The sequence below is a fragment of the Micromys minutus genome (assembly GCF_963924665.1).
Source record: "Micromys minutus genome assembly, chromosome: 5".
Taxonomy (NCBI): Eukaryota; Metazoa; Chordata; class Mammalia; order Rodentia; family Muridae; genus Micromys; species Micromys minutus.
Genome location: NC_137974.1, coordinates 78,360,789 through 78,373,085, shown reverse-complemented (window position 1 = coordinate 78,373,085; position 12,297 = coordinate 78,360,789). Strand labels below are relative to the sequence as shown.

Sequence of the window (12,297 nt, the reverse complement as noted above, 5' to 3'; positions counted from 1 at the left end):
GATCTAGAAGTTTCCAGACATAGCCCGGAGAGAGCCTAGTATGAACGCTATGGACAAGAGACTTAGAAAGGGGCTGGGTGGGGTGTTTCCAAAAGGAAACAGACGAGAAAGCTGGAAAGGATGGTTTGAAAAGACCCAAATGTCAGAGATGGCTGGGAGACACTCCTCATCGACTCAGGACTGAATGAATGGGCTTCATAATCAATACAAAGAGGTCCATGGCTTAGGTTCTGAGTAGGAGCCCGGGGATCCAAGATGGCAACTTTCTTCTTCCATTCTTGGAGAACTTCCAAATGTAACAAGATGGAAAATAAGTCCATTTCAAACAATCAGGAAGACAGAGATAACCTATAGACTCAAAATACATATAAGGACTGCCAAAAGCAACCTGGCTTCCACAGAAGTTCCGAGGAACAAAGACAGCAGAAAGCAAGAACCACAATGGGAAGCAAGGCCTGCTGGGAAAAGGCCATGAAGATTGCCCTCAAAAACAATCTCCCCAAGGAAGCAGGACTCGGAGGATAAAATGTGAGCTTGGGAAACAGCCAAGAAAAAACAAAAACATCCAAGAAAGACAACTTTGGGAAGCCCCAGAGTGACATTTAAACCTCACAGACAATTCACTGAGGCGTAATAAATTCTCAAGTGACCAAAATGAAATGGAAAGAGGGATTCAAAAAAGGGGGTGGGAAGGGGCTGTGTGGAGAGGGTGGGGGGGGGCTGCGATCGAGATGGAAAGTGAATAAATAAGTAAATTAATGGGGAAAAGGGGTCAGGGAGACAATGATGGCTAGAAGAGAACCAAGGGGAACTGGGAACACCATCCGTGGCAGCACCAGAAGGTAAGCACAGAAGAGTTCTTTATCTCAGATTACAAAGCCAGTCAGTCAAGGAAAGGATAGTGCTGTAAACAAACGGTAGGTGTCATGGTTTGTATATGCTTGGCTCAGGGAGTGGCACTATTAGAAACTGTGGCCTGGCTGGAGTAGGTGTGTCACTGGGGCTGTGGGCTTTAAGTGTCTCAGCCCTAGCTGCCTGACAAAAGTTGGACTGGGGTATTGCTGTGACAGGCCTGACCATGCTTTTGTTTGGAAGAATGTGGATTTGGGAACTTTGGATTTGGACAGCCATGGAATGTTTTAAGTGGGGCTTAATGAGCCATCTTAGTAGGAGTATGGAAGAGTTTGTTGGTGAGAATCATTTGAAATGGGCAGACCTGGCCCAAGAGGTTTCACTGGAGAAGAATTTCGGAATATGGCATAGAAACTTTTGTGGTATTTTGGTGAAGAATGTGACTGTTTCGCCATTGGCCAAAGAGTCTGCCTGAGGCTAAGGTGAAGAGATTTAGATGAATTGATTTGAAAAAGGAAGTCTCCTGACAAATACAGAGTCGATGCTCTCAGCATGGTTATTGGACTGAGCACAGGGTCCTGAATGGAGGACTTAGAGGAAGGACTGAAGGAGTTGAAGGGGATTGCAACCCCATACAAAGAACAGTATCAACCAACCAGAACCACCACCCCCCAGCTCCCAGAGAGTAAAACACCAACCAAAGAGTACTCATGGAGGGACCCCATTTGTAGCAGAGGATGGCCTTATCAATGAGAGGAGAGGTCTTTGGTCCTGTGAAGGCTCAAAGCCCCAGTGTAGGGGAATGACAGAGCAGGGAGGTGGGAAAGAGTGGGTGGGTGGGGGAGCACCCTCATAGAAGCAGGATGAGGGGGGATGGGATGGGGGATTCCAGAGAGGAAATAGGATAGGGGAAAGAGGATAACATTTGAAATGTGAGTAAAGAAAATATCCAACTTAGAAAAAGAAAAAAGGAAGTCTCAAAACAGCCTGGTATAAATTCTGTCCTGTGGTTACTAAAGTTCACTTTTTTAAAAAAATATTTTTATATTAGTACACTGTAGTTGTCTTCAGACACATCAGAAGAGGACATCGGATCCCATTACAGGTGGTTGTGAGTCACCATGTGGTTGCTAGGAATTGAACTCAGGACCTTTAGTCAGTGCTCTTAACCGTTGAGCCATCTCTCCAGCCCCTAAAGTTCACTCTTAAGAGTGTTTTAACAAAAAGGAGCAAGCCAAGAAAGGAAAACTACAAAACATATCACTTAAGTATTAAAGGGGCACCAGGAAGTAGCATAGAGCTGATTTTATATTCTAGTAGATAGCAGCTTAAGGGAGTGGGACATTGAGGCAAGATCCCATCCAGCTAAATTTAGATCCAGGCAAAGTGGTGCACACCTTTAATCCCAGGAGATAAAGCCAAGCAGATCTCTGAGTTCAGGGCCAGCCTGGGACAGAACTAGTTTTATCAAGGTGAAGAAAAGCTTAAATCCAGGTGTGGTGGTACACACCTTTAATCCCAGGAGACAGACAAGCAGATCTTTGAGTTCAAGGTCAATCTACAGAGCAAGATCTAGGACAGCCAACACTTAGGCAGTGTAAGAGTTAGAAACCAGAAAACAAGTGATAATGTAATAGAACAAGGGGCCATGTTCCAACCCCAGTAAGCAGCAGAACACGGCAGCTTTGGCCATGTGTCTCTGGCTTTAGAGTCCAGAGAAGGGACTACTGGGACAATTGGTGCTGGTTAGCTGGAGCTAAGAAATTAGTAGTGATTAAGAAAAAAACTAGTATCACTGAGGTGAAATCTTCTGGGAAGTGTTTTCTGAGAGCACAAAGAAGCTGTGTTCCCAGAGATAACCAAGGTTCTGTCTCATGCTGCAGCTGTACTTGGAATATGTAAGAGTCACTCAGGTGGTACTGGTTTTGAAGGCATGAAGGGGCCATGAAGAACAGCTGAGGCTTGACACTGTGAGAGGCCATGGACGGCCACTAGTGAAGGTGCAGCCTTAGATGCATGCAGTTGAAGGTCCAGGACTGGAATGGGTTATGCAAAGGATTTGAGGCTTGGCACCATGAAGAGAGGCTATCAATGAAGCCTCATTGCAGCAGGAGACTCCAGTGTATTGGAGATGCCAGTGCCATGGGATGACCACCAGGAACAGCAGCAGCAGTGGAATGGATCAACCTGAGCTTAGAGCTTAGAGTGCTACAGAGGGCAGAGCTGGGGAAGTGATGCCAGCCCTTTGAAGAAGCTCAGAAGACATTGAAACAAGAAGCTGTAACTTGGAAGTTGCCTTGAAGACCCCAAGATGTTTGAGATGCCAGAGTTGTGGGCTATCTGCTGAGGAAAACTGTTAACAGGGAGCTGAACCAGCCCAGGAGAACGAAGTTTGTTGCAGTCAACAAAGATAAAAAAGGAGTTGGAGATCGGAAGACCACTTTGACATCAGACGTGGAGATGCAGAGTTTGGAGTTTGCCCAGCTGGTTTCCTGTCTTGCTTTGGGAATTATGGTTAAATGATCGGATGAATCTCAGAAGAGACTTTGAACTTTGGAGTTTTAACATTGTTGAGACTGCTATAGACTATGGGGACTTTGGAAGTTGGACTAAATGTATTTGAAAGATGCACAAACCCTCCCCAACGTATTTGAAGGAAAAAAATAGGAGAAAAAAATTTATATCTTAAGGTAAGGCCTAGTTCTTGAGAAATGACACCATGGGGTAAAACTGGATTTGACCTAAATTAAAATTGGCTCTTCAAAAGATAAAGGAGTAGTGCTGCTGGAGCAGGCCTTTCATCCCAGCACTTGGGAGGCAGAGGCAGGAAGATCTCTGTGAGTTCAAGGCCAGCCAGGGGTGCAAAGAGAAACCCTGTCTCCAAAACAAAGGAAAAATTGAAACATACCAACAGATAGACAGTCAGACAGTGAGGGCTAAGGAAACAGCTCAGTGTTAAAAGAGCTTCCTGCTGTTTCTGGGTCCATTTTTTGAACCCACATAAATGACTCTCAACAGCCAGAAGCTCCAGCTACAGGCGACCTGACACACTCTTCTGGTTTTATAGTCACCTGAACCCATAGACACAGACACATAATTAAACAAGCAAAAACAGGAAAAAAAAAAAAACAAACTTTAAAAGGGGGAAGAGATAGAATAGACGTTTTAGAAAGAGATGACAATAGATAGTTAATTGATCTTTAGGTGCCAAAGTAATTCAGTGCAGAAAACAATGTTTCTTAGCCTATAGTGTTGACTGTCTATCCAGAAACAACGAATTGCAACCCCTCCCCTCACACAACATATATAAACTAAGTTGAAACCAGTGAGAAGGACCAGTGTAAGGATGCTTTGCACCAAGCTTAATGATCTGAGTTCAGTCTCTGGATAGTGAAGGGGAGAACCAACTCCTAAAAACTGTGCAAACTGGCGCATCTGCTCTCCTGCCCTGAGGCGTGGCATCCTGACACTTGGTTCAGGCCGCAGGATCTTGAATTCAAGGTCCTCCCCCCCCCACACACACACAGCCCAAGACAACAAGCAAAACCTCTAAGGACCTTTGGCCTGTAAGATATATCTTTCATAAAGGCACTTTTCACCAAGCCTAACAGTCTGAGCCCCAGGACCCAGAACCAACTCCCCCATGTTGCCCTCTGACCTTCACTTATACATATGCACACTAAGTAGATGCAATAAAAATGTGACAAGCAAAAGGCTTAAACAGTCCTTTCACTAAAGAAAGACAACGCAAGGCTAGGGGTGTAGCTCCCAGGGTTGTACCAACTCCACCTAACATTCCCAAGAGCCTTAAGTTTGGCCATCAGTACCACATAAAGCGGGCCTTATGGCATATGAATGTGAATCTAGCAGTTAGAAAGCAGAGTAAGAAAGATTAGAAATTCAAGGCCATTCTCAGTTACATCATGGGTTTGGGGCCAGCCTGGGCTATTAGAAACCCTGTCTCAAACCACAAAACAGAAAGCCTACATTTTTAGCATATAATAGACAGATCTGACAAAAGATTGTATAAACTAGTAAGAAAGACACAGCCAAATGGTTATATACTGGAGGAAAAGCTGGAGAGGGGATAAGGTAAGATGAAATACACACACAGATGCTCAGCCTTCGTTTATAATGAGAAAGAGCACATTACGGTCATGTGAGAGTGTTTCTCACATCCAGTAGCATGGCAAAGTTAAATCCCTGGCAGCATCAAGTCCTGGTGAGAACAGGGAGCAAACCGAATTCTCATCCCATGCTGTTGGGAGTGTAATTTGGTATAATCGCTTCTGCTCCGAGACTCCCTCCCACCCCTAGGTATATAATTTAGAGGAACCCCTGTCCCTGTGACCAGAAGACATGTATGAGAATGCTTACAACAAAGTTATTACACCAGCCTGCTTATCTATATACACTATATAATTTGTGGTCTGATCACGCAGCGGGATGCATTCAGAAATGGAAATAAAATGTAGCTACCCAGAGTCACGTCCTGTCGGGCACGGATGGAGTCCTGTCAGATACAGCAGAAGAGCAGGCTGCTCCTGGGCTCCATACTCAGACAATCAAAGCAAAAATGAAAGTCAAAGGCTGATGAGCCTAAGTGAAAGAATCATGGTTATCTCTTGTACAGAGGGACCTTTAAAGGCATTGGCAGCCTTCTACGTATTAGCCAGGTGATAAATTTGTGAGGCCACTCCGTATGTAGAAGCTATGCATGTGCATCTTTAAATGCTTTTTGCATACATATTTCTCACTATAAAAACAGCAGAACTTTGTTAATGGAGGAAGACGGCTAGTCAGAAAGGACCATATGTCAGACTAGGAAAATGTATAGAGATTTAAAGGAGATTAGTGGCTGTCTACAGTCTTGGAGGTGAGACAGCAAGAAGGGGGGCTAAGGGTTTTTTTTGGGGGGGGAGAGAGGAAAGCATTCTAAAATGGGCTGTGGTAACGGTTGCATAACTGTGAAAATCCTAAAATCCATGCGATTGTATGCTTCGAAAGGGCAAATTATAAGTTAAGGGAGCTAGATCTCAACGGAGCTTTTCTTTAAAAGTGTAGGTAGGGAAGTGGTGCCCACAGAAAGCATCCTTATGGGTGCTGAGATGGCAAAGCTGACAAAGGGGGAGGGGAGACTAGTCAGGAGCTTTCAAACTTAACATGAACCCACATCACCTGTGGGCCCTAACAGTGTGCTAGGCTCTATTCATAGATTCTTTTGTTATTTATAGGTGTGAAATGGGGTTAAAATCTGCCTTTTTAACATGCTGATGCTGTTGGCACAGGGACTGTAGTGGACAGATAAGGTTCCCAACTAGTTCACATTGGACGAGAGGATGGATGGATGGATGGATGGATGGATGGATGGATGGATAGATGGGTGGATGGATGAATGGATAGATGGATGGATGGATGGATAGATGGGTGGATGGATGGATAGATGGGTGGATGGATGGATGGATGGATGGATGGATAGATGGATGGATGGATGGATGGATAGATGGATGGATAGATGGATGGATAGATGGATGGATAGATGGGTGGATAAATGGATGGGGTGTCTGGGAGAGTGGATGGACTGGGGCCTGGAGAGATGGTTCATGGGTAAGTGCTTGCTGCACACCTATGGAGATCCGAGTGGGGGTCGTGCTGTGCATGGTGTAGACAGGGGACTACTGAGGATTGCTGGCCACCAGGCTCAACCCAGGTACAGTAAGAGAAGAGTGAGATGGAGTGACAGAACAGGACATTCAACATCCTCCTTTGGCCTCTGCAAATGCACACACAAGCTCATACATGTGCATGGACACTGCATGCAGAAATAAACTGAACAGAGAGATGGATAAAGAATAGACAGATGACCAGTAGGTAACGGGATGGCTTGTGGTTTTCTATTCTAGATGTCACCACCCCCCAGTTATGCAATGTCTGGCAGGTGACTTCACCACCTTCATCATGGTAGTGTGTGAAATCTGTGTCAAGTGATCAGGTGTGGTGCTTTGCAGCCTGAGGTAGGGGGACCATGAGATCAAGGCCAGTCTGGACTGCATAGTGAGACCCTACCTAAAAACAACTGGAAATATTCAGGAATGTTCTATGAGCCAATTCCCTTGGAAGAGCCTCACATACACATGGGCTGCCTCAGTTTCTGCTTGAATCTGACAGTTACCGTCGTAGATCACGGGACTGTGCTGTGTGGTGGACACAAGAGGCTTGTAGTTTGGATCCATCTTGTTCCCATAGTGGCCCATGCTGACCTCGAATTGAATCAGGTCCTTAAATTTGGGCATCATGGTACAGGAGAGGAAGACGACGCACAGCCCATACTTTTGGCGATACTGCAGCATCTAAAATATTAACCACAAACACACACACCCTCAGTATGTCCAGGATGAGTAAGGCTATCCTGACAGGCAGGGGACTGTTTTTTCCTAAAGTGTTCTGTACGTCACTGTGAAATGAACACACACACACACACACACACACACACACACCTTGTTCTTGGTGGCTTTCAAGTCACTCTCCCTTATCCAGAAAGACTGCCTCTTTCCACTACTGCCTCAGCTACCAACTGTCCCCTGATTACGTCTGTTCTGCCATGCCATTCACTAGCCTGGGTCCTCTGCCCACATGTTCTATTGCCAACATCTGTGCTGTCTCCTCCCTCCCCTCCCTCCCTTCCCTTCTACTCTCTTTCCCCTCCCTCCTTTCCCCTTCTCCCACTCTCTCCCTTCCCTTTTCGTTCTTTCTTTTCTCCTTTCACTTTCTTCATCTTTTAAGTCGGTCTCATTGTATAGTCCAGGCTGGCATTGAGTTCATGGCAGCTGCTTCAGCCTTCTGAGTCACAGGATCACAGATAGGAGCTACCACAACCACCAGGACCTTCAGTCTGTCTCTCTCCTGCCCTGCCTCTTCCCTCCCCCAACTCCCTTCTCCCCTGTGTGTGTGTATGTTTGTCTGTGTCTCTCCATGTTTACCTGTCTCTGTTCTCCTCTCTGTCTCTCCACTTCTGTCTCTCTGTGTCTCTATGTCTACCTGTCTCTACCTGTCTCTGTTCTCCTCTCTCTGTCTCCCCCACCTCTCTCTGTCTATTTCTCTTACACACACACACACACACACACACACAAACACACACACACACACACGCACACATACACACACATACACACAAACACACACATACACACACACACACACACACACGCACACACACATACACACAACACACACACACACACACACACACACACACACACACACTCAAGGTCTCTGCTTTCTTTTCCTCTCCCCCCCTCTTAGCTGTAGTGCCATGTTAGGGTCCACCCTCGGTTCTCAGCTCCATTCAGTCCCCTTCCCCTTCCCCGGCCATTGCTCCCAAGACCACAGATCCAGTTGTGATGTGCTTATCACTGCCTATGTAGCCAGCGGGTTCCAGGCTGAGCTATGTGTCTGTCTCTGAATCTCACAACAGAGACCGGGATCTGTCACCTCCCATATTCCTTTCTTTATTCAGGGAGCCCATCTTGGTGGCAGACATTGTTGACCATGCCGTCTTTCAAGACTGAATATTGAGCAGGAACTTAGAGTAGCCAGCCTCACTTTTGTCTTCTTTACTCTGGACATGGTCTCTGAGTTTGCAGGGTCCCTGACCACTGGGGATTCGGCTCAGCATGAAAGCCCTGGAAAATGCTTAGGGAATACTCCAGTAGACTGACCAACAGATTGGTAGCCAGTGTCTCTTGCAGTGTCAGAAATGCTCCCCCCACCCCCGCCACAGTAGATCTGGGGGATACAGAGAAACCCTTCTTCTCCTGGGTTACTTGTCTCCTGTGATTACCTCCACCTGGATCACTTCCTTAGACAGGTCCTTTATCACAGAGTCCTGCTGAGACTTGATCTTGGTGACTAGCTCCACAAAGATTCGGCCACGGTAAGCTAAACCATCCCTAACAGCATCACGGATGCACTAGAGCAACAGAGAGAAAGGGATGACACCCTCCATCCCCCCCCCCCCAAAAGAAGTAAACAGATCTCCCTGGAACCCACACAGCAAAGGCAAGACTATCCAGGGACAGTCTGCTTGGGGTGGCTCCACCCACAGCCCTGCTAAAGAATCCCAGGCTGCCTCCCTCTTGTTCATGAGTTCATTCTGCCGGCTGACCTGGAGGAACTTGAACTATACAAATGTTTGGAGGTTGGAGGGGATGGTAACCCCTCACCAGAGGGAGGCTTCCCAGTCTGGTCAGTCAATGTATGTTCTACCTCTGTGCTGAAAATAATTGGTCCAAGAGGAACAACGAAGGCCCAGAAAAGGCCAACTAGGGGGATCTCCTGGCCTTATGGGCGAATTTCCAGGAAGAGCTAACTGGCAGCAGACAGAGGCTGAGGAGCCATTGGGGTGACATGGAGCAGGAGACAAAGCTGTGACAACTCAGGGCTCCTCTCACAAACTCCCTTCCAGCCTTATTAAGCAGCCCCACACTTTTTTTAGGTGTTGAGGGTATGGGGTGTGCCAAGGCATGAGAGTGGGGAACAGAGGACAACTGCTCAGAGGTGGCTCTCTCCTTCCACTGTGTGGCTTCCAGGATTGGACGCAGGTCACAGGTATAGTAGCAAGAAGCATCTTTACTGGTTGAGCCATCTTGCCAGCCCCACCTCCCCCCTTTTAAAGATAAGACACTGCTGTGCAGTCTGGCTGGCTTCAGACTCATGATCTTCCTGCACCAGCCTCCGGATTGCTCTTGCTCCCTTCTCGATCAAGCCAACTTGAGTTGGGTTGTCAGCACTAATTGACAATCGTGAACAACCCTGTTTTCCTACCTGTGGGAAGCCTACCAAAGGTTTCATCTTAACTGTTCTTCAGTGACCAGCTAAAGCATCCCATTTGTCCTTTTCTGGTACCTCAGCTTGGGATTCTGTATTCATGGATGTTTATACACCCATGCCTATCTTCCTCTGGAAGGAAGCAGACAGAGGCCAGGCAGGGTCCTCTCTGGACATTGCTAATCCTCCGGTACTTCACTCACAGACAACCTTACATCTACTGCCCTCCCCCCAAGCTGACAGGGAAAACTTACAGTGCCTTCCTCAGTGGTCCTGAAAGGGGGCTTTTCACCCCCTCGGAGAGTCAGGAAGCTGGGGCCAAAGCAGGGCAGGAAGCCAGAGTACATCCCTGGAAGAGATAAAACACACTCAGGGGCTCAGGTGGGAGAGGTGCGAAGGGAGGGATCCCAGGAAGGGAGGGTTCCCAGGAAGGGAGGGATCCCAGAAAGGAAGGGGTCCCAGGAAGGAAGGGGTCCCAGGAAGGGAGGGGTCCCAGGAAGGAAGGGGTCCCAGGAAGGGAGGGGTCCCAGGAAGGAAGGGGTCCCAGGAAGGGAGGGGTCCCAGGAAGGAAGGGGTCCCAGGAAGGGAGGGGTCCCAGGAAGGAAGGGGTCCCAGGAAGGGAGGGGTCCCAGGAAGGAAGGGGTCCCAGGAAGGAAGGGGTCCCAGGAAGGAAGGGGTCCCAGGGTTTGCTTGCCTTGGATCTCCTCCCCGGTAGATGAGATCTGGCTGAGGCACAAGCTGGCCGACCCAATCTCATCCTGGCAACTCTGTTTGGAACTGGGAAACAAACTGCAGGCTGAACCTCTCCCCCCACTTCGGCCCAGCTCTGCCTCTTTATCCCCAGAGCATGGTTGGCCTCTAGTCCCTTTGCTTACCAGTCCATGACTCTGAACTTGATGTAGCTAGAGAGGCAGGGCAGCTGTAAGGAAGATGGGGAGGGGGGAGGGAACAGTGAAGGTGCACTAGTGTGGCATGGTCCTCAGGGGACCTTGCAAGCAGTTGGGAAGGCCTACCTCAGTCCCTATTCAATTGCAAATGAGCCAAATTTATCACTGTGCTTGGGCACTTTGGGCTCCCAGACTTCCCATATACAGGGGCTGCTGGTAAGGCCCTGAAATGATATAACAGTGCATTGTGTTCATTTGGTTTGTAAGATTTATTTTGTATAGATGAGTGTTTGCCTGTGTCTGTGTAAGTACACCACTTGTATGTCTGAAGAAGGCACTGGATATCCTGAAACTGAAGTTACATGCTGTTGTGAGCCTCCACATAGGTATTTGAAGCTGAACTTGGGTCCTCTGCAACAGGGACAAGAGTTCTTAACGACAGAGCTCTCTCTCCAGCCCCTGTCTTGTATTCTTGATATTAGCATGGACCCCAGCTTGTTTAAATTTCAGGACTGGGGCTGGCGAGATGGCTGAGTGGGTTGGAGTGCAGGCGCAATGACCTGAGCTCAACCTCTGGGAACAGACAACTCCCTCAAGTTGTTCTTTGTGTCCTTGGCACATGCATTCTCCCTTGGCACATCTAGAATGCCATGGGTGCCCTGGGAACTGAACCCAGGTCCTCTGTAAGAGCAACGTGTGCTCTTTTTGGGGGACCCACATGAAGACCAAGCGTCACATTTGTTACATATGTGTGTGGGGCCTAGGTACAGTCCATGCATGCTCTTTGGTTGACAGTTCAGTCTCTATGAGCCCTGTGGAACCAGGTTACTTGGCTCTGTAGGTCATCTTGTGTTCTTGACTGTTAAGCCATGTCTCTAGCCCATCCCTGATTTCTTTCTTTGTGTAGGTGAAAGGACATATCTAAATCTATAGAATTAAGTTGGGTGGCCCCTGACTGTTCTCTACTAGACTGAGTAGCATATCCCCAGCCTGGTGTTTCCTACCAGGCAAAGCCTCTTTTGCTATGCTCAGTTCATCCCAGCCTCCATCCACACCAACCCCAACACCAGAATTTCCCTTTTGAATGATACAAATGGAGGGAAGGTGTGAAGGAGCAGCCATACCTGAATCTGGAAGGTGAGGATTTGGTTCCATATTGGGTTGTCGGATGGGCTCTGTGGATGTGTCCTGAGCTGAGAACATCCGAAGGGTCAGTCAGTACTGGGCTGTTTCTTCCTCCTGCTATTGGCCTTCCCTTCCCACCTCCCTGTCCAGTCTGCTTCCTGCAGTGCCTAGATGAATGGGCTAATTCCTAACCCTTGAGCTAAAGTTATCTTTGGACAATAATTTCTCAAGAGCCCCAGCTCCATTCCTTTAACTATCTTAAAATGACTGCCCCTGTGCCTTTTTTATTTTTAGCAGTGTTGGGGACTGAAAACCCACAGCTTTACACATGCTGGGGATGTGTAATTTCTTGATTTTCTTTTATGTGTTTTTTTTTTTGGGGGGGGTGATGGTTTGTATGTGCTCTGCCCAGGGAGTGACACTATTGGAAGGTGTAAACCTGTGGGTGTGGTCTTAAGACCCTCATCCTAGCTGCCTGGAACTCAGTCTTCTACGAGCAGCCTTCTGATGAAGATGTAGAACTCTCAGCTCCTCCTGCACCATGCCTGCCTGGATACTGCCATGTTCCTGCCTTAATGATAATGGACTGAACCTCTGAACCTGTAAG

General features: G+C 47.6%; 1 protein-coding gene across 1 annotated transcript in view; it reads right to left on the bottom strand.

Annotated features, from left to right (window-relative positions):
• The window catches only part of FER1L5 (fer-1 like family member 5), a gene marked incomplete at both ends in the record, with an annotated part of 49,271 nt that overhangs the window by 24,010 nt on the left and 12,964 nt on the right, over positions 1-12,297 (bottom strand). The window contains 6 exons of the mRNA XM_080917478.1: positions 7,025-7,202; positions 8,693-8,821; positions 9,933-10,027; positions 10,373-10,455; positions 10,554-10,597; positions 11,690-11,758. Coding sequence (XP_080773604.1) covers positions 7,025-7,202; positions 8,693-8,821; positions 9,933-10,027; positions 10,373-10,455; positions 10,554-10,597; positions 11,690-11,758 — 598 coding nt within the window. The remainder of the gene's footprint in view (positions 1-7,024; positions 7,203-8,692; positions 8,822-9,932; positions 10,028-10,372; positions 10,456-10,553; positions 10,598-11,689; positions 11,759-12,297) is intronic.